The sequence below is a fragment of the Phalacrocorax carbo genome, chromosome 6, assembly GCF_963921805.1.
Source record: "Phalacrocorax carbo chromosome 6, bPhaCar2.1, whole genome shotgun sequence".
Classification (NCBI taxonomy): Eukaryota; Metazoa; Chordata; class Aves; order Suliformes; family Phalacrocoracidae; genus Phalacrocorax; species Phalacrocorax carbo.
In genome coordinates, this window is record NC_087518.1 from 46,648,116 (window position 1) to 46,668,339 (window position 20,224).

General features: G+C 42.8%; 2 protein-coding genes across 4 annotated transcripts in view; both read left to right on the plus strand.

Moving 5' to 3' along the window:
- The window catches only part of RAB3B (RAB3B, member RAS oncogene family), a 59,184-nt gene extending 45,541 nt beyond the window's left edge, over positions 1 to 13,643 (plus strand). For all 3 annotated transcript variants that reach the window (XM_064455107.1, XM_064455108.1, XM_064455109.1), the window contains 2 exons: positions 7,833 to 7,957; positions 11,628 to 13,643. In XM_064455107.1, coding sequence (XP_064311177.1) covers positions 7,833 to 7,957; positions 11,628 to 11,815 — 313 coding nt within the window. In that variant the 3' untranslated portion in view covers positions 11,816 to 13,643. The remainder of the gene's footprint in view (positions 1 to 7,832; positions 7,958 to 11,627) is intronic.
- Positions 13,644 to 16,257: 2,614 nt separating this feature from the next.
- The window catches only part of NRDC (nardilysin convertase), a 29,738-nt gene continuing 25,771 nt past the window's right edge, over positions 16,258 to 20,224 (plus strand). Inside the window, exon 1 of the mRNA XM_064455096.1 lies at positions 16,258 to 16,571. Within this exon, the coding sequence (XP_064311166.1) occupies positions 16,261 to 16,571 (311 nt within the window). The 5' untranslated portion in view covers positions 16,258 to 16,260. The remainder of the gene's footprint in view (positions 16,572 to 20,224) is intronic.

Consider the following 20,224-nt stretch of genomic DNA (forward strand, 5'->3'; position numbering starts at 1 on the left):
CTTATAGGGTTTCTGGCCATGCTGCTGAAACAATCCAGTTTAACAGTGATTGTTTTGGTCAGATCTCATTTAAAATCCAATAAGGCTAAATCTTTCCAAGCTGCCTTAAAAAGTGATTTTTAAATTTTTTTTAACCTACAAATGTAGACACATGGAACAGTATTCACTCTGCCTAACTTGAGATAATTAAAAATCTAACTTTACCCATATAAAACTTGTGAAGTTAAAATTAGTTGTAGTAAGAGGAGGGAAGAGCAAGGTCTAGGACCCAAAACAAGCATACCCCTTGGAAGGGGCCTGTCTGTTAGTACTGACTACAGAAGGCACCTGAATAACTCTATAAGGCAGTGCTCAGTGTGGAATGGGGGGATGGGGGAAAAGGAGTTACCTATTAAATGCGAAGCGTGGGGACTTAGCCCTAAAACGAGGTAGGAAATGGATTCTCAGCTGTTATGAGCTCCTTTGGCTCCACTGAGTTCAGTACAAATACAGAAACACCAGAAAATTATTTCTGGACTTTCTGATGACAAAAAGCCAGAAAATATTTTTGCCTTAACAGCAAAAAAAGAAAGCATCAGGTCAGTCACTTTAAGAACTCCATGGCAGTATCAAAGCTGCATTGGCACCCAGGCTCGTCTCCCCCACAATTTTGGTGTGCACTTCCTCTTCCCCACCTGGAAGCTCCCCTTGTAGCTCATGTCACCTGTCATCTTCCTTGGGAAGAAACGTCCCATCTTATCCCATCTTGATCTGATTTTGGAAGCGTTGCTGTGGCCCAGACCTCCTTCCTGCTCTCATGCCTTCTATACAAGTACATGTACAGAGCAGGAAGAACTTTTCCCTGGGAGGTCTTCCCAGAAGAGCTAGAGCACATGTCATTTCTGTGGCTGTGGGCAGTTCCTGCAGTCCCCTCAGTGGTAGCTGATGGGGAGGTGTTTCCTCAGCAGGGACCCAGCGCAGTGCCTGGGGTGAGAACGTTTGAGCTGCCACTGTGAGTTAGCAGCTGCAGGCACAGCACAGAAGGCTGGACCCTGTTGCTGGAACTCACGTTCTGACATGGGATCCTCTCAAAGGGACACCACGCTTTGTGTAGGAAATACAAGGCATGGGGAGGCAGAGGAAATGCTGTGTCTATCCTCAGAAGTAGTACCTCAGTGGCTACCCTCAAATGTCTTGCAATCATTTCTGCTTGTTACCCTGTTGCTGTATATTGCAGATAGGTATAGTCAGCGTGCAAAGAAAGGCAATGTAGTGGTTAATGTAATCTCCGAAGTCTGACAGATTGATTTGCAGTGATCTTGGTGACTTCCCAGGAGCACAAAACAACAGCATGTAAGGTGACTTAACAATTTTTTTACATAACAGATGAGAAGAGCCTCCTTCTCCTGGAACATATGCTGTCTATAGCACTGGCTTTTAGCATCCAGCTCAGTCTGGCTGTTTGTTGAACACCTATATCCCCTAATCTAGGTGGTAACTCAAAAGCCGCAACAATGCTGTTTGTTTCTAGTAATTTGGCCTTCCTCCAAAGCTGCCCATTATTTGTTCTCACCGTCCACTGAAACAGTTGGTTATGATCATCACATCTAAAGAGGTAGATCACCGCATCTTTCACCCCATGTCCAGTATCGTGACACCATGCTGCAGAAGGTAAACTGCAGCACCTTCCCTGAGCTGTCCTTCAGCAGCTAATAATAGAGGAATAAATTTTTTCCTTGCTAGAAACACAAACCCAAAGGCTTTGCCAAAACCAGGTTGCTCTGTGTGACAGACCCTCCACCAAGCTCAGATGAAGCTTTTTCTCCAAGTGCCGGCACAGGGCTTTTTTCCATAGGAGTGCAGGCATGTGATCTAGGGCAATATCTTTCACTAAATTTTAAATACTTTCAGCTTGGTTCCCTGTTGAAACAAGGTATATATGACTGGTTCATCTGTCTGACCGTTGGTTCCTCTCTAATATGTTTTACTTATCAGTCTTAACTTAGCCAAAAAGTAACAAATCTCCGCCTATGAGCTGCCACTATGAGATACTATTTTAAACTTTGCACAGGCAAAGTTTAACCTGAAGCTTTGTATTGGAAGTGGTCTAATACCTGTTCCATCACAGGCAATGGTGCAAGAATTAGGAAAGGTTAGCTTTGTGTATTTGTCTTCATATCTTCCTGTACTACAGGGGCTGCATCAATATCTTTGCTAAGAGCCCCTCGTCAGCCAAAGGACAGAAGTGAACCATCACTGTTGGTTTTTACCCTGTGTATCAGGAATCTTTCCAACCACCAGTTTTAAGATTCTGAGCCCAAATGATGTCGTGGGGCAGACAACAGCCTGTGATAGCCCATTTCCATCCTTTCTGAAGCTTGTCCACAGGAGAGGAGGTGAGGACTGTAGTAAAGCCACATCACTGTGCCAGCAGAGTCCTCTAGCGGCGATGGAGCTAAAGGGTGGGTTTTTTTCCCAGTCTGCAAAACTGCTTCATAGACTTCTGAAGGGACAAAAAATGGAAACAAAAGCTTTTGTCTCATGCTGCTGTATCAGCCTCTGCCATTTGCCAGCATAGCAAGTAGGTAGGATTTTTTGTTTGTCTATTTGTTTTTTCACCATGCTGGGCGATACAGTTATGCTTCAAAAAAACCATTACACTGGATCTGGTCTTCAGTCAAGAACTGTACTCTCCTTGGAAAATTAAGGTGTCTTCTACATGAGCTCCTTTAGCTCAGAGCCTTTATCTCCATGAGCTTAGTCCCTTCTTCAGGTCAAGTGCAAGACAGAAGCAGCGTACCTAATGATGTAAACAGAGCCCTAGCAGTCCTGCAGTGCTTCCGTTTGGTGCTGGTGAGAGGATGGAGTGGCAGCTATTGGAAAGCTGCACAGGCTGCAATGTCAGTAGCATTCCCCTGACGCTCAGCCCTGCTGTGCCTTGTCCACCACATGTGGATAGGACAGCCTTCCTGCTCTGCCTGCTGTGCCTGAGAGGGAGGACCTCTGTAAAAGTGAGAGGGCTGGACCCAGAACGCTTGAGATGTGAGATGGGCTGATGGGAGGAGAGGTTACCCTCAGTAGTGTTGCTCCTATATTCCCAGGATATGGTAAAGTTGCAAGCTGCTTTTTACCTTGCAAGGAAGGTGTGTGGCCCAATATGTGAGTTGCCCCCCTCCTTGCAGAGGTTTAAGTGAGGCTACAACAAACCACGCTAGTTCTAAGACCATACTTCAACCTTCACTGAAATTAAATGGGGCATCCACCTAGAATATATGCAAAAGCTGCTAACAGCAAAGCTCATCCCAGGTCTTCTTACGTCCCGCAAGTTGCCAGAAATTACAGCAATTAATGCTACACATCCTTTCTCTCTTTTAAGTGTCCTGCTGTCCTAGTTTGCTAGTGATATGTTTTTCAGTGTCCAGCTAGAGTAAATAAAGAATACTCTTAAATTGAATATTTTGTCATAAATGCAGCATGATGCAGCAGATCGGCTGACCTTTTAGGCACTGAGAATGAATCACCAGTACTCAGTTAATGTGAATTAAAACCCGTAAGACACCTGTTAACCTTCCCAGTTATTTATAAAATAATGTGTGTGAATGGAATTTGAGTGTTTCTCTGGCATAAGAAAATGAGTAAGCCATCTGCCATGTGATCATGGGACTGGGTTCATAAAGCAAATACAATCATGCTTAGGAGGATACCTCAAGAAAATCATTGGCAAATAAAATATGAAGTGATACCCCTTCCACTAACTTTTGGCTGCTTTCCATCCCAGTCCCTTCTCGTTGGCTGGTAAGAACTTCCCACCTGAACATAACAACTGGATCCTAAAATTGTACTCATTCATAAAACCTTGGAATGGGTCAAGTTGTGTACAGTAGTCATCCATGTGTTTTACAGTAGGACATTGTCCAGACTAAAGCTTGTTCCTTCTTGCTGGTGCCCTGCCTATTGCTGCTTAGTGATGCAGGTTTTTAAGATGCTGTGTAAGCAGTCTGTCAATGAGTCTCAGCCCATCTCACTGCTTTTTCTTGTACCGTCTCTTCCTGCAGAGTTTCCTACTGAAAACAAGCCAAAAGCATGAATAAACAGCTGAACCAAAGACCTAGCACTCCAAGTAAGCTCTCACCCACATCAAACTCTTACCTTCTTTGGAGCTTATAGGGGTGTGCATAGATCTTAGACTTCATCTTTATAATCACACTGACATTATGGGAAGGTAGCCTTGTGCAAAGTCAGCTCTCCATCACAGAGAAGTCTTTTCCCTTCTAGACCTCTCCAGCATCTTAGAGCTTATATCTTCCCTCCATCTGGAAAATTACCTTAGCAGGTTGTGCTCACTAGCATTGTTATTCTCTGAGCCTTTTCAGGAAGCTCCCACATCCCTTCTAAAACTGCCTCCTGTGTATGTATGGTGCAATTTATCTCTCATCTCTGGCTCATTGGTGTGGGACTGTTTTAACAGCCTCCTGACCTGGCCTCAACTACCCACAAGGGAAATGTGAATCTCTCTTCCAGTGTGCCATACGATTTCTTCCTTGGGTGTTCTTTTTACCGCACCCTTCTTATGGGTGGATGTCCTAAAGATCATTCTGGTTTGCTTTGTATCCTTCCAGAAATACTTCTCCTATAAACCAAGTAAAGGTACTCTTTCTCCTGAATGAGGAGGATCATGGCTGTGTATCAGGTGTTTAGACAAACTCTTGAGGTGGTATATGAATGTGAGGTACAGTCTTTCCTTCATTCACATGAATCACCCTAATTGATGGTGTTATCTTAAAGCAGCTGAGAAAGAGCAAGTTACACAATTTAAATGCATTTGGGAATATCTAGGACATGACCTGTTCTCTTGTTCCTTCACTGGGAAAGGTACATCAGATTGTATGAGAAGCCTTAAGAGATTAAGCTGGAGTGATTTTCCTTACTGCAGTGTGGCAAGAGTACAGTCAGGTTATTTTAGAAGAAAAAGCATAAATGGGCAAAAGCAAAGATGTATACCTGATACTTGAAAATAACCAATTATTTTGTTTGAATAATAAGACATCTTTCCTGTAGGGTGAGTGAAAGGGTTAAATGTGCTTTCATGGCTTTCAGCTCAGTTTCTAGATTATTTTTTTTTAGTAGGCCCCTCTGACAGTTATTATTTGACATTGGCTTGATAGTTTTGTCTGTAGATAAATCAGTGGTTTATACCTCATTTGAAACTGTACTGAAAGTAGAATATACTCAGCATTTGATACTGTAGAGTACATAGTAAATATTATGGAACCTCTGCTTTGGACAATCTAGACAATTTCATAGAAGGGAAGGAAAAATTGGTTAAATTTAACTTAGATGTAAGTGACAGCTAGGTTCACAGACCATCAACTTTATTTATCTTTAAGGCTGATCTCCAAATTAGGCTGTTGATGTATCCGTGTAACACTGAACCTGAGGCTATTTTTCTTCTAAGCGTGAAGCATAATACCATGCTTTATCGTTAATTTGGGGAATTCAGCACAAATAAGGCACAGCATTGTTACTGTGTCACAGAAATATATTTTTCCCAGTGTGTATATTGGACTGCCCTAATAGTCGTTGAAACATTTCAATTGCACAAGTGTATTTATTTATTTAAATTTTTTAATTTACCTTTCCAAAAGCTTCTGGAAATTTGCTGCCTTTCTTTTTGTATGGGGATCTGCATTTCTTTTAGACATTCCTATTCTTCATAACTTTGGTTTTTATTCCTAATGAGTATAAATGGCAGTGTTCTACAAGAGAGGATTTTCACTAACATACAAAACAAGAAGGATGAGTTTCTGTGCGACATCCTTCATGCTTTTTTCTTCTTTTTCATTTCCTAAGTAATTCTGTTTAAATAGCTAAGATTTGGCAGTGTGTCCCCATAAGACCCCCCAGGGGCTGAAATGAATCCAGAAAGAGAAATGGGAGTCAGAAGAGAAGCCTGGGTATAGGTATTTTAAATTTGACCTGGACAGACTTTCTTCCTTTCTTGCTTATCAAGGGAGACTGGGGAGATCTCATCTTCCTGGGCTTTGGTTGATTTCTGAGGTCATTCCTTCTTGTGATGAGCCTTGAGAAACCCATGTACCGCATAAACTCATCACAGACTCATACTAGCTCTCACAGGGCTTGTCTACATGGAGGCACACAGAAAGGTGAGACCAGAGGAGCCAAAACTGGGATTGGAGTAAGTGCCTTTCCAGGAGGAACTAAAAAGAATAAGAAGTTTCACTGCACAAAGTCCTTGATTATTTTTGCATGTTGTAGTATGGGTCTGGGCTTGTGCAGTGGGCTTCATTTAGGTTTATGTTTTCTGGTGCAATCCAAACAGGCTGCTGCTTAAAGGCAAGTTGCAGAGTGAAATGGCCCCCTTTTTCATAGATATTTGTGGAGTAACATGGGTGCCTTTCTATGGAAAAGGCAAGTAAGCAACTCAAACAAATTTAAAATTATCATTAGTAGGTCAGAGCTGAAGGGTGCTGCTAATTCAGAAGATAAGGAATCAAGCGCTTTATTGTTAAGGGAGTTCAAGCAAACTAAACAGAAGTAAAATCTGTCTCTCCTAGGAAATGGCATGTTTGCCTGAAACTGCAGTGTCCTGTATGGAGGGGTAGTGAGTAGGGACAAAGAGTGGGAAGGTGAGTTAGGGGGTGGAGGAGGGAAGGAGTACATCGCTTCTGGCAGAGCAGCCTAATTACCTTTGGGAAGGAGGGAGTCTTAAAAGACTTGGTGAAGATAAAACAGGTCAGGCCAATCTGAAAACACGGATGAAAATGAACACTCTAAGCTAATATTGTTCTGCCACTGGCTCTGTGACACCTCACCAAGGATGGTGGGAAAGGACTGGCCCCTCATGATAAACAAGGAAAAAAAAATGTCTACTGTGTTGTCATATAAAAACTATTAAGAGGCCAAATGTAAGGTCAGGCTCCTGGGATCCACAGCTAGCCCACTCCAGTTTCAGCACATGAGCTAGAGAGCTCTAGAGGCTTTAAGTTCATCCCAGTGCTCCTGGTTAAGCTCCCATGCACTTGATCCCTCTGTCATTTAAGTTAGCATTGTCTGATACCTGCCGTCTGTCATTGCATCTGCTGTTCCCTGCCTTAGGTATCACTTAATCCTGCTGGGTTCACATATTAGCTCACAGAGCCTTACCCTGATCCCATATCTTCCCAATTTGGTAAACTTCTGGTTTTTAGTAATAGTTTCTGTGTTTTTGTGCAATTTTCAGTCTCCATGAACCAGTTTTCTTGTTCTAGCAAAGATGACTGGATGCTTCCATTTGACTCTCAAAACACAATTTCTTATGGTGTTACTAAAACTCTGCAGCAAATACATTGCAGCAAATGAGCATCTTTTTTTTTTTTGTCTGAATTATTGTTGTCGTGTTTTACAAGAAGCTGTATATCTCACATAAAATGTGTATCTATTGTATGGCTTTCTCTATAGGGGCAATATCCTTAAGAGGTGTAATTGATTGTTGTTCCTCTGACAGATTACAGCTGAAGGAGAATGAGCTTTAGAAGCCTGCTTTTTTCCCCCTAGACTTCCAAAATGATTTAATTCATCTTTTTGTCTGGACGTCATGATCTTAAAACACTTGCAAAGTCTTAGCAAGTAACTTTATTGTTGCAAAAAGTTAAGGGGTAGCAAAAGAGAATGGTGCTATAAATTACATAGTCTGCATTCTTCCTCTGTGTGTAAGCTTGGTCGTTTGTCTTTTAACCAACATACAGTCTTGAGATGTTGATTTTGTCTTTAATGGTACTTGTTTTCATACTTAATTTACAATTGTATTTTGGCATGGCCGATGGAAGATAACAATCTTTTTTTACCTGCTGTAGGGCCACACAAATCAAGACTTACTCCTGGGACAATGCACAAGTGATCCTGGTTGGAAACAAATGTGACATGGAGGATGAAAGAATTGTTCCTGTGGAGAAGGGGAAACATCTGGCGGATCAGCTAGGTACATGTCAAAGCTTTTCTTTCTACTCTTTTTTCCTCTGCTTCTTTATACTACGTTCCTTTTAATTTGTACGATAAAAAATCCTTCCAGCAGTAATACTTTAATAATGGTATTACAACTAAGAAATGTCATATTTTCTAGGTCCATATTTTATTTGCTTAGTGCTGGATACTACTTCTTGTGGTGTTGCTGTATCTGTAAAGCTAATATCTAAGGAAGTAAGGAAGGAGAACAGCTTTTATTAGCTCAGTGGAATGAAAATAGAAAAAGTTTTCATAAACACTGTCTCCAGGTCTCTAAGTACCATATAGTCATTTTCAGAATGCAAACATTGATTTTTGTAGACGGAATTTTTTTTTCAACTAAACAATGAAAAAAATTCATAAGTCAGAACCGCAGAGTTGAGTAAAATGTTCCAGGCTTCTCTGTCCAGGCAGGGAAATTACATGATATTACTGATGTGGAATAGAAAAGCAAGAGAGTTCCATTGAGAGGAAGCTGGGATTGCAGTGAAAATTTTAGAATGAATAGCAAAATAAACTCATCCTAATTTTTTTTTCATTATATATTATAGCATATGTGATACTTTAAATATGGAATCAGGGCTTCTGTGTTAAGATTTAACTACCCTGTCATCTTCTCTTAAAGAATTCATAGTGGCAGGTAAATCCTGTTAAAATTGAATTCAGTTAACAGTAGAGACCCTTAACAGTGGGCATACTGTAAATATTTGTTTAGCTAGTAAGAGTAGAGATTCTTACCAGACCCAAAGTAATCACAGTCATCCCCAATTTATAAAATCCTATGTTGTCTTCAATTCTTAAGCAGTAATTGGAGGGCGCATTGTTAAACTGGGGGTACTGGACTTCCAGTATACACTGCATACATTGTTGTAGTTTAAAGTATGACCTTTATTGAATTGCCAATTATGGTTAAATCATAGATAATGAGTATTTATTAGTTAAAAGTTCTGTCAGTGTTGTTTTGGGGTGTTTTGGATTTTTAATGAAGGTATAGAAGCACTGCTCCTAGATGATAGGGACCTGTGTAATATAAACAAAAAGATGGTCACCATTCCAAAGAGTTAAGTACAATTAGATTATTTTTTCCTGTTTCACATGCAAAAAAACATGCATGTCCACAAAGGCCTGCAGGTTTAGAGCCTTCAAGTGTAAATTCGACATTTGCTGAGTACAAAGGGGTCCCATCCATGACTGGAGCCTTTAGGCACTGCCATCATGAACAAATAATGAGCAAATACCAAACTAAACCCTCTAACTTCCCATCATTATTGTAATAATAATTCTATACATGTAGGGCTAGCAAAGCAAACAAAGACATGGTTAGTTTGCGAAATCAGTTATGAGCTCTTTACATAGCCCATCTAATTTGCTTTTCAAAATATGAATGTGAATAAACTCGGTTCCTGTCTTACAGACTGTCAAAAATATTGTGAATGCAAGCGGGGCCCCATATTTTGCAAGAGTAATTGTGCTGTTAGTAGCTGAAAATTTGTCCTGAGCAATGTAACAGCAAATAGTTTTACTGAATCTCCCACTCCTGTTTGGACTTCTAATGTTTTTTCAGCCCCAAAAAATTAATCTGTGTGGGGGTTTTTTTGTTTTTTAAATACAAACCTGACATCTAGAATCTGAAGCCTTTATGTATGGGACACTTCAAAACACACATGTGCACAGAGTTACTATAGCAACTGATTCCATCGGTCAGAAACTGTTCTGCTGCAGAATCCCCCATTCTGCCCAGACCTGTCCTTGCACTCGTCCAGCTCACCCAAGAGAAACATACCCCAGTGTAGAGAAAAACAAAAGCTAGCCATGCTTTTGGGGAGTCCTGTTCCAGCCCTCCTCCTCTCTAGCCTCCCAACATACTAATGCTCTTTTTAAAAGGGTTGAAAATATATATCTGGTTTTATCAGTCAGTTCTTCCTTACATTAACTGTGCTAAAGTGTACAGCACTGTCTGAAATTACTTTGTGTGTTAGATGGAAGGAATCTCTTTAATTGACTACCTACTGCTTAACCTGCTAGCTTTTATCATAATGATTCACATAAAGGTTATCCTTCAGTGTGTTTAAGTTTGTATAGTGACATTAACATAATTGAAATAATTTCCTAATCAGATGAAGAAACTGTTATTGGCCTGAACATGAACTAAACCAAAGCAGATTCAGCCGCAGCAGAAGCTAAACCAATGTTGGACTGACAAATATCCAGGTTCAGTTCTTGGATTTCTTGTGCCTTTTATGTATATTTTTAATCATCATCAAAGCCAGTAAGTGGGGCAGACAGAACCCTCATCTGATGCAGGACAGCTGTCCTTATTTAGGAACGAGACAAACATCTCCATGATCACTTCACGCATTGTCCCATGATTTTTAAGAAGTGTTCGAATGGGGTAGATACCTGCTTGTTATCTCACACATCAAGGTGATCAGTCTACCAGCAGCGGCAGACTAATCGGTTAGGGCGACTTACTTGTCCCTTCTTTTGTGGCAGATTCAAAGAAAGCTGATGCAATGCAGAATATCCCCAAAGCGAAGCACAACAGAATGTAGCTTATTGCAAAATAAACTCTCTGTGGTGCTTGAGCTCTTGCTGTTGGCAATATAATAACCTGGTAGAACAGAAGCAACAGCCATTGTAAGTGATGGTTGCCTTTGAAGCCCCTGGGGTAAGAAAAAATAAAGAAATGCTTTACAGTTCAGCACATTTTTGCTGCCTAAGGCAGGGTTCAGGCTCATCTGTGAGAAGGCTGGTTCTTGTGCAGTGCGGGGTGTCAATGGGAGGCAACAGGAATAGCTGTCTGTTTGCCATCCCCACCTTGGCATAACTCCAGCCTTGCTGTTGGGGTTTTTTGGTGTTTTGTTTGTTTGTTTGGTTTGGGTTTTTTGTTGTTTTGGTGTTTTTTGTTATGTTTTGGGTTTGTTTGTTTTTAATGAGAAAGGGTCAGTGTTTTGAGAATTCGTACCCATCACTGCAGCTAGGAGCTGGTGACTGGACACTGAAACGACTCTGCAGGAGGCACTCAACATTATCTGTAATTCAGCAGTGCTGAACAGCCCTTGTCAGGATGGGTGCTCTGTCATCTCATGTGCTGTACGAGTATTAATCACCCTGAAGAGCTTTCTGTGTAGTGAGACATAGAACGGGAAAACCAGGACCAAAATCATGGAGCATTTTGCTCACAAGAGCGGAAGTTGACCAGCGGAAGAAATACAACCATGATCTTGCTTCTCTTTCTGGTCTCTGCTCTTGCCAGACGGCGGTGGTGGTTCGTAGAGTAAGCCTGGCCCTGTCGGGCAGGGGTGTGGGGAGCCCCGGAAGGTCCCTTCGCACAGTACCAGTTAGGGGCATTGGGAGAATTTGACTGCTTTGTCCTGAGTTTACTCAGATCTGTATCATCTGCAGATGTGTTTACCAGGGCTATGGTAGGGATCTGCTTCTGCCTTTGACTCTAATTGATTCTTCATAAATTTTAGAACGATTTCTGCTCATTGTTCTGAAATTGTGGGGATCAACTTAGCTTAAGAATTGTCTAATGTCTTGTTTTCTTAAGGTGAATTCTGAAAAAAAAAAGTATTTTTAAAACCATCTCCAATATAATCAGTCTCCATTGATATTTTTTTTTTTCCTTCCACTTTTTCTCACAGGTTTTGACTATTTTGAAGCTAGTGCCAAAGAAAACATCAATGTAAGGCAGGTGTTTGAGCGTCTCGTGGATATAATCTGTGAAAAGATGTCGGAGAGTATAGAATCAGACCCTTCCAGGGGCACTTCTGGAAGGAGCATGCGACTCACAGACAACCCACCCCCTTCGCAGCAGAACTGCTCATGCTAGTGACCTTTCTCACTGAGAAATGTCCTTTTCCTTTCCTGACTAAATTTTTTCTTTTCATTTGTGGTGATGCATTATCATGTAGTCCAAAGACAGAAGTGTCTGTTGTAGGAAATTGGTATGTTTGTTTAATGTGCTGAAGTGTTAATATATTTCCTCATCCAATAATTTAAAAAAAAAACAACCTAAGTATTGTAAGTGCACCTAGTGTTAATGTCAGTTACACTGAAGCAAAAGAATTGTATAGCATTGCAAATGTTATTTCCAGAGAGAATATTGTGTTTAATTAGAAATTCCTCTACTGCAGAAAAAGGGTGTTTTTTTTTTGTCCAGAACAGTATAAAAACCCACCAGAAGGAACCAGGGCTAAAAGAAAATGGGGACAAAAATCTCTTTTAAAGCAAGAGTATGCTTTTTTTACATTAAAAAAACCAAACCTATCCCCAGATATTTTGAGTCATTGTTGCTGTCCTCTAGATGATTTTGTGTCAAGGCTCTAAATGGAGGAAGAGCACATGGAGGAAGCAAAGCTGGCAGGCAGGGGAGGAGGAGGTGGAGGCCTTGCAGCTGTACCTGCTCTTGGCTGGTGCAACCTTCTCCACCGTCACTGGTGACAGCTTGCAGAGTGCTGGCGGTGTTGATGTGTTTGGCACCTTGCGATGCCTAATCGCTTGTTTCTGGAAGCACAAGAGCTGACTGTCCTGCAGCTTTTCCTCTATATCCTGTAGTTTTACCTCTCCAGATTTGGATCCACTCTGATCTACTGCTTGATGGTGGATTTGTTGTGGGACAAAGGGAAGGAGGAATTGGCTGCTGCATGCTTAGTTGGAGGCAAAATCTGACATGTAAGACTTGGAACAGCACTGTCTCAGAAAGATAAAAATATCAGGAACCAAAATGTGAGTGCTGGCAAATATTATTAGATTTTCTTACTGCATTTTGTTTTTGATTTATTTTTTCTTATTTTGTGCTAGATGGGTGTTTGTGTGTGGGGGTGTTTTTTTCTTCTTTCGGATTCAACCATGAAGTATAATTTAAAAAAAGAAAGATTGATTAATAAAACATAACTGCAAATGAAAAATGGCAAAGACATCCTGTTAGAGTTATTCTAGGGATGTTTTGTTGCATCATTCCTTGAAGGAAGGAAAAATTTTTAATATTTAACTTCTAAAATATTCTTATACTTCCAACATCTCTAAAATTACAAATCTTCTACATCTCTGTGTGCATTAGCCACACGCAGAGCTTGTATTTCTCTGAAATATATGGAGGAGCTGCTTTTGCCAGTTGGTGAAATCACATACGCTGTATGCCTTTGTCATCACACACTTGTTTCACATCCCAGCGCCAAATAGTAATTGCAAATTGTGTCTGTAAATGTAAATTAGGTGATACAGAGAGTTTGCTGTCTTAAAGTGAAAATTCTGAAAAAGTTTTACGGCTTTACGTTAGGCCTATGAACTCCTGTGACTGAGGAGACTTTCTGATGTCAGAAACTGGAGTCTCTGCCCGCTGCACTGTAATTTGCTGGATCGTGACACAAGCAAATGCTCCTGTAACTTCATTCTGTTGTGTCTCAAAGTGTGATAGTTCTAAGAAAAAAGCACAATATTCTGGAGAAAAATGAAACTACATTGATGTAGTTTGGGCTCATTGTGGTAAAGGCGTGATCCCTTCCTTTGTGTGTTGCTTTCAGTAACCTTTACTGTGATGTATTTTGGGTGTGTGTTATCTAGTACTGGAAGTGCAATTTGTGCAGTGCTAGGAATGTGGTTATTGTATCTAAACCCTTGAAACTGCAAAATAAAGAGAAATGTAGTCACTGGGTGTAGCCAGAGAGCTTGTGAGCTGCATTATGAGCATTGGGCAATTGTGCCCATGTACAAAGAAGGTTTCTTTTTAATGGTTTTAAAATACATCAAACTACATTTGTCTTTTTTGACAGGGTGATGATCTTTGAGCCCAGCAATTGGGGATCACTATGCATATTTAAAATACAATGAAGGATTATTTGGCCAATGAATGTGCAGTGTTTTAATTGTAGCAGATGCAGGTTTTAGGGCAACTTGTGTAACTAGCAAAAAGAAATAAAAAACTTCCACAGCGGGGAGCGATGATTTTGAGCTGTGCAGGTATAATGGAGTACCTCAGTGCAAATAATGATTTTTTCAGCTCAGCAACTCAATGGTAAAAAAAGAAAATGGGTTCAGCAGAAATGGAGTTTCAATTCCTTTGTTTTACTCACCTTATTTTTTGCTAGGGGGAAAAAAAAACCTTTCCCTTTTCTATCCAATATCTAATAGTGTTTCACTGTGTTCTAGTCAAGTCAGATGTGTGTGGGTGTTTTGTTTTTTTTTTTTTGAAGAATACAATTACATTCTAGGCCCTTCAAGCTAGGATGGGCAGAATTGGTTTTTTGCAGTACACCAGCAAAGCAGTCACATGGCAGTTATGAATTCTACCCTGCCCTGTATTGCATACATGTAGACTTGGTGCAGAAATCCTGCAGAGTTTATTTCAAGAAATCAAATCATCACAGCCAACTGACACGTCTATTAATATATATTTTATGTATCTCATCATCTTAACATTTGCACTAAAAGCTGTGAATGGATATGGAGAAAGCCTTTTGCCTTAAGTGAATGCAGTTGATCAGAGTATCACTGGTGATAATCGTTACTTGTATTAGCCTGTAGGAGGTAATGGCAGAATGCAAGACAACAATTTGTCACGGCAAGGGAAATAACAGACCTGCTCGCACCAAAGACAAACCCAAAATGCTTGATCAGATTTTGTATAGAGCCTTCCATTTGACTGGCTGTGGCCTAGGATGGTAGCATTGATAAAACAGAATGATTACAAGATTAAAAAAAGGGGGGTGGGGTGGGTTGTACTAGAATATGAAAGGAAAGATGCGACTGCTCTTCACAAGCTTCTCCCTTTCCATGTACAATACAGGACTGTGTGTGGAGTTCTCTGGTAAAAGCCATACAGGAGCCTCTGGGGTAGATGTGGGTCTTGGCTTCCATCTTGTGGAGAAATAAAGCAGTAAAATATTGGGCAGACATCCAGTCTGTCCCCTTAATTTTGCTTTCATATCTTTTGCAGTCAATATGAACTTATGCACACAAAACAGGTAACAGCGCTGGTTTTATAGGAATAACAGAAAACTAAACAAATGTGGAACAATGCGAAAAGGATGTAATAAATGCAATGGCAATATTAACAGCTCTCGAAGCATTACAAGAAAAAGGATGATGGCAATGTATGCCATCTGGAAATGCCAGCTTCAAAGAGATGCAAGATAAGGAAAAGCGGCATTCCTGGTGTCAAGACTTGAACTTGTTGTGACGCTGAGGTTTCATGGGGGAAAAAGTATATGCACAAACTGGAAAATGCTAAGACCTACTGAACTGCAAAGATAAAATTTAAAAAAAATCAGCAGTCCCCACTGAGCAGGTACTGGATCTTTCAAGAGTCGAATGCTACCGCTGGTTAAAATAAAATTGCAAACTTAACTCTAGCTCATTCCATAGCAGCTGGAAGCTAGTTTTGCTATCAAGGCAGCAGTGGGATCAGGTCTTCTGAACCCTGAGAACAGTCACATTTCTCTTAACTGATTCAATGGTGTTAGCGTTGAGCTTTCCTAACGATCGCTGAGTGAGGCTGGTGACCACGATCCCGTTCCTTCGTGCCAAGCGCCGGACTCGAGTGCATCACGTCAGGCTCCACCTAACGGCCGGCTTTCGCCGCTGGTCTCGGGACTGCTGCTGCCGGCGGTGCCCGCGGCGGAGCTGGGCTTGCAGGCGGACCCTCGGCCTGACCTCACCGGCTCGTTTCCAAGCCGCGCCCCGGCGCTATGACAGGGACCTGCACCTGGACCTGGACAGGAACCTGCCTGCGCCTCGGGCGGCTTGCGCGAGCTGATTGGTCCTGTCGGGAGTGAGCGACAGCTATCGGGACCAATAGTTGAAGGAAGTGACAGGAGAGGGCAGGCTTGCACCAACCGGCGGTTGGACTATTCCAACGTAAGAGCGGTGGGGGGAGCCCGCACGGCAGGCGGGCGTAAATGTCGGACCGCGACGGCATAGAGAGGAATTCCCGGGACCTGGCTCTATGTTTCCGTCTTTCCCTCCTCCCTCTGAGCTCTCTGTCCCGCCAGGCTGAGTTCTGAAAGGGGCTGCCTTTCCCTCCGCCGCTCTCCCTATTCATGGTTTCCCCTACCTCTACCACGCCACCAGCATTTCCTCCACCAATCAGAGCCCTCTCCGGCCAAGCGAGGGCCTGGGATTGGCCCGTTTTCCCCACCTGGCACCGCGGCGGGCGCTGACTGGTGCGGTCCGAGCCGTCGCAACCGTCACGGCTACTTCCTCGTGCGGCGGAAGCGGGCCGGGCCGGGCCGTGCCGTGCCGCGGCGGGGCGGGGGCGGCCGGCGGTGGGGGCGGCGCATGCGCAGTCTGGCGGCCGCCTTCGCACGGAGGGGCCTTGTCGCGCGGGTGGGGGCGGGGAGGGGCCGGGCCCGGGCCCGGGGCTGGCCGTTGTGGTGCCGTGCCACCGCCGCCATGCCCGGCAGGAACAAGGCGACGTCCAGCTACAGCTGCCCGGAGTTGACGGTAGGGCAGCAGGCCGGGGAGGGTGGCCGCGACGCCAGAGGCCGTTCGCCTCACGGGGAAGAGGAGGACCGCGGGGACGTCGGTCTCCGTGCCAACCTCGGCGACAGCGACATCGTCAAGTCCCCCAGCGACCCCAAGCAGTACCGGTGAGGGTCGGTGGCCTGGGGAGGCTTGAGGCGGGGCGGGGGGAGGGCGAGCCGTCGCCGTTGAGGCGGCCTCGGGCCGTTCTGGGAGGAGGGGAGCGGGGGCCTCCCCTCCCCTCCCCTCCCCTTCCCTCTCTTCCCCTCCCTTCCCATGGCCGCGGCGGGCCAGCCCCGGCCGGAGCGGGGAGGCGGCGGTGGGGCTGGGCGCCGGCCTGCCCCGTGTGCCGAGGGTGCCGGGCACCCCTGCACCGCCGGCGGCACCCTGGGCGCTTCAAGTCGGGCTCGTCTCGGTGACTGGGGGAATGATGGGCCTCTCGGCGAAACATGGAGACTGGGGCTTCACGGGTGTGTTTATTCTGAAGGCGGGCTCCCTGGTTTGTGTGCAGTACCAGGTTCGGGGCCCGCATACGAAGGAAAAATCAGTACTTGTCCGAGGACGCTGTTGTGGAGCTACGTTTTCAAGGCGCAGCGATATCAAATTGTTAGCTTGCAGCCCGTGTCCAGGCAGCTGTGTTCCGAAAACGTTAAGCTGAAGTGTGAAATGCAATTGAAGTGTTACAGAGCAGATGCCAACTTAAAAGCAGGTTGTTACTCTTCCCGGTATAGATGAGCTTCCAGATCTTAACACAAATACGTCAGTGAGTTGAGACAGAAATTATTTTTATGCCGCTATTTTGCTTGTGCATTCGTTTGTATATTTCTGAGTAATACCCCTGAAAGTGCTAAAAAGATCGCCTTCCCTGAGCGCAGCCCACAGCCTCTGTGGCCTTCTCGCAGCAGAGATTCAGCTGAGAGCGGGCAGTGGAGGTTGAGCTCTTTGGATGCTGTGAGGCAGTCATTCTTGAAGGGACACGGTTATAACTTCTTTCTGTTAGGCAGAAGATTATTCAACCTTGTTAGAGATGCCTTTTTTATCTTTACTCTTTATGATCTTTAATCTATGTAGCTAGTGGAGAATCTGCCTAAGCCTGGAACTGAATTTTGGATTTGCAGTGACATTGGTTGGCAGTGAAATTCACCGCTGGCTGCGTGAAGACGACTGTGCCCATTGGCTTAGGGAGAAACTTCTTCCCTCCCTTCTTGCCGTACTTCCTTGCTGCTTCTTCTGCCTGTCTCTCCTGCTGACATTCTTACGCGTGCTAATTTGGAGGAGACTAGTCTTCCCGCAGAGTTCACAGTTACAGAGGCTGGCAGCTTAGGAAACTTCTGCCTTTGCTACCTGAAGCAGCGCAGAGATGAAGCTTGGGAAATCCATTGAAAACTGTCACTGGCTATCTATTTAGAGCTGTAGGAACCTCCTCTGCACATAGAGAATTGGAGAGTGTATTTGCTTATAGCATAGAATAAACAAATGCGAACATGTTCAAGAAATCCTACTGTCCATGCTTAACAGATTTTTTTTCATTTGGAGGCAGAGGGTCACATCTTTTCAGGCTGATTTCCATTTGTGGGAAGACAGCCTTGCACAGAACAGACACAAACGTTACCCTTAGGAAGGAGAACTTCAGTGTGGCTGAAAGTAAAGCATACCTGTGTCCGCTAACTATATACCAAACTTCCTAAGTAAATTCAATGGCAGGTGGTTTGATGATGCATATACACTTTCTCCTCTGTTCCTGCATCAGTGACGTATAACTGCAGACCAGTCACAGTGAGCTTAATGTGTCCATCTGGTGACATCAGTCTTAACTTAGTGGAAAATGTTATATTTTATCTTCTCAAATACAATTATTATAAAAACAAAAGAGTTCTTACAGATTACAGAACGTATTTTCAAAAATGAGTTGTTTGGGACAAAAATTATAGTCATAAAGTTGGTTCTGTTCATTAGAGCTATGTGTGGGTAGTTATCTCTGCTGAGTTTTCCTTACAAAATGTGTGTTTTATTTGAATTGATTCATATGTGGAATTTCATGAGCTTGTATTGCTTATTTTGGGTAATCAGGAAATAAAAACACTTCCCAAACTGTTTACTATGCATTGATATATATTTCAACGCTTCCATAACTGTTAAAAAGGTATCACTGATACAAGAAAAAACTTGGTGTGAGAATAATCCTGTTGAAATTCGTCCAGGATGTTTAAAAAGAATCTTTAAGAATTTGAATTCTATTTTATATTTAAGCCTTATTTGTATCAATTGCTTGTACAGTGCTTCAAAAAAGCAATTGGACCACACTTGCTTCTGCTGCTATGTTAAGCAATTGCATTTTTTCTGTTCTGTATTTTGCATACTAATTGATACTTATGTATTGATTACCCTTGTCCTTTTCCATTGTACTGAAACATGGAAAAAGTAAAGAATACCTATATCAGTTGATGCCTCTGCTCAGTACAACCTAAACTGTTCTAGATCCTCCTAAGTGAAATCTGATAACCTTCAACAGCAGCTTAGATCAATTGTTGCCTTGCTACTGGGTGCTTCTGTCCTAGTAGGTAACACCCACAAGCCTGAAGATGAGTAATGTGAAATTAGTATCATCTGCTCCATTAGTTTAATGGAGGTATGTGGAAAGGATCAACAAGAGCTACTGGGTACACCTGGCCAAACTACTTTATAGCAAATTGTTCTTCTGGAAGAATAGCACTGTGCTGTTCTCTGCTTTCTGCGACTGTCTGTTGATCGTAAGTGTTCCTGATGGGCCCTGAAAACCTGAAGATGGCAGTTGTATGCAGAGGAGAAGTTGGTGGTTGTACTGGAAGGCATGCTGTAGCAATATTGGCTTGTCACTGTCTGGGGCTCTGAGGTCTCCAGGGGCTGGAGTGCCCAGGTGTATGGCATATGTTTTTAGAAGCCCTATTGTGCCTTCAGAAGTTCTGCAGCTGCATAATGTGACGTGTGTGTGGTGCAAATGCATGCAGTTGTTCCAGACTTTCAGAATTGTATGGATGATTAACTTTGCACCCAGACATTTGCATGAATCTAGTACTATCTGTACCTCCTGCAGTTAATCCTACCATCTCTGCAAGTTACATGCTATGTGCTGTAATTTAAACAAACAAAAATACACTTGTGATTTTGAATGAGCACTGCTCAGTGGTCCTGCAGCAAGCAAAACGGGTTAGTGATTATGAAACCCTGGCCCAGCGTAGGTGCTATCAACTCCCGTTGGATCATAATTCATAAACAACTATTAAACATTGGTTCTTTAGGTTTTTTGGGTTTTTTTTCATAGACTCAGTAGTCCAAGAAGTGTGTTTTTTTTTCCTTTGTATCACAACTGCTTAACTCTTGTCACAATATGCTTTTTGCTCCTTTCCTCCAAATACATCCCCATGAAATTCGGTTGGGAGAGAGGTATTCTGAGTAATTAGTTTCCAGGCTGGTCTGTAGTTTGCGGAGCCAAGGCAGGTGGCTTGCAGCTCTAATAAAGAGTGAAACTTATGTTGACTTAATATTTTGAGTTGGAATATTGATAGTAACACATGCTTTTATTGCTGGAAAACATTGAAATTGTGTAATGATAGCCATGAATGAAACCTGTGAGAAACTTTGGGAACCATGGAGTTGGAAAACGCACAATGTGCCTTTCGTTTTTCTTTTGGGTACTTACCACGTAGCTTGAGCTGGATATCTGCTTTGAAATTTCTGCTACCTAATTATAACAGTGGCCACATTGCAAAGTTCTGATCTGGTGTAAACTTGCTGTGTAACT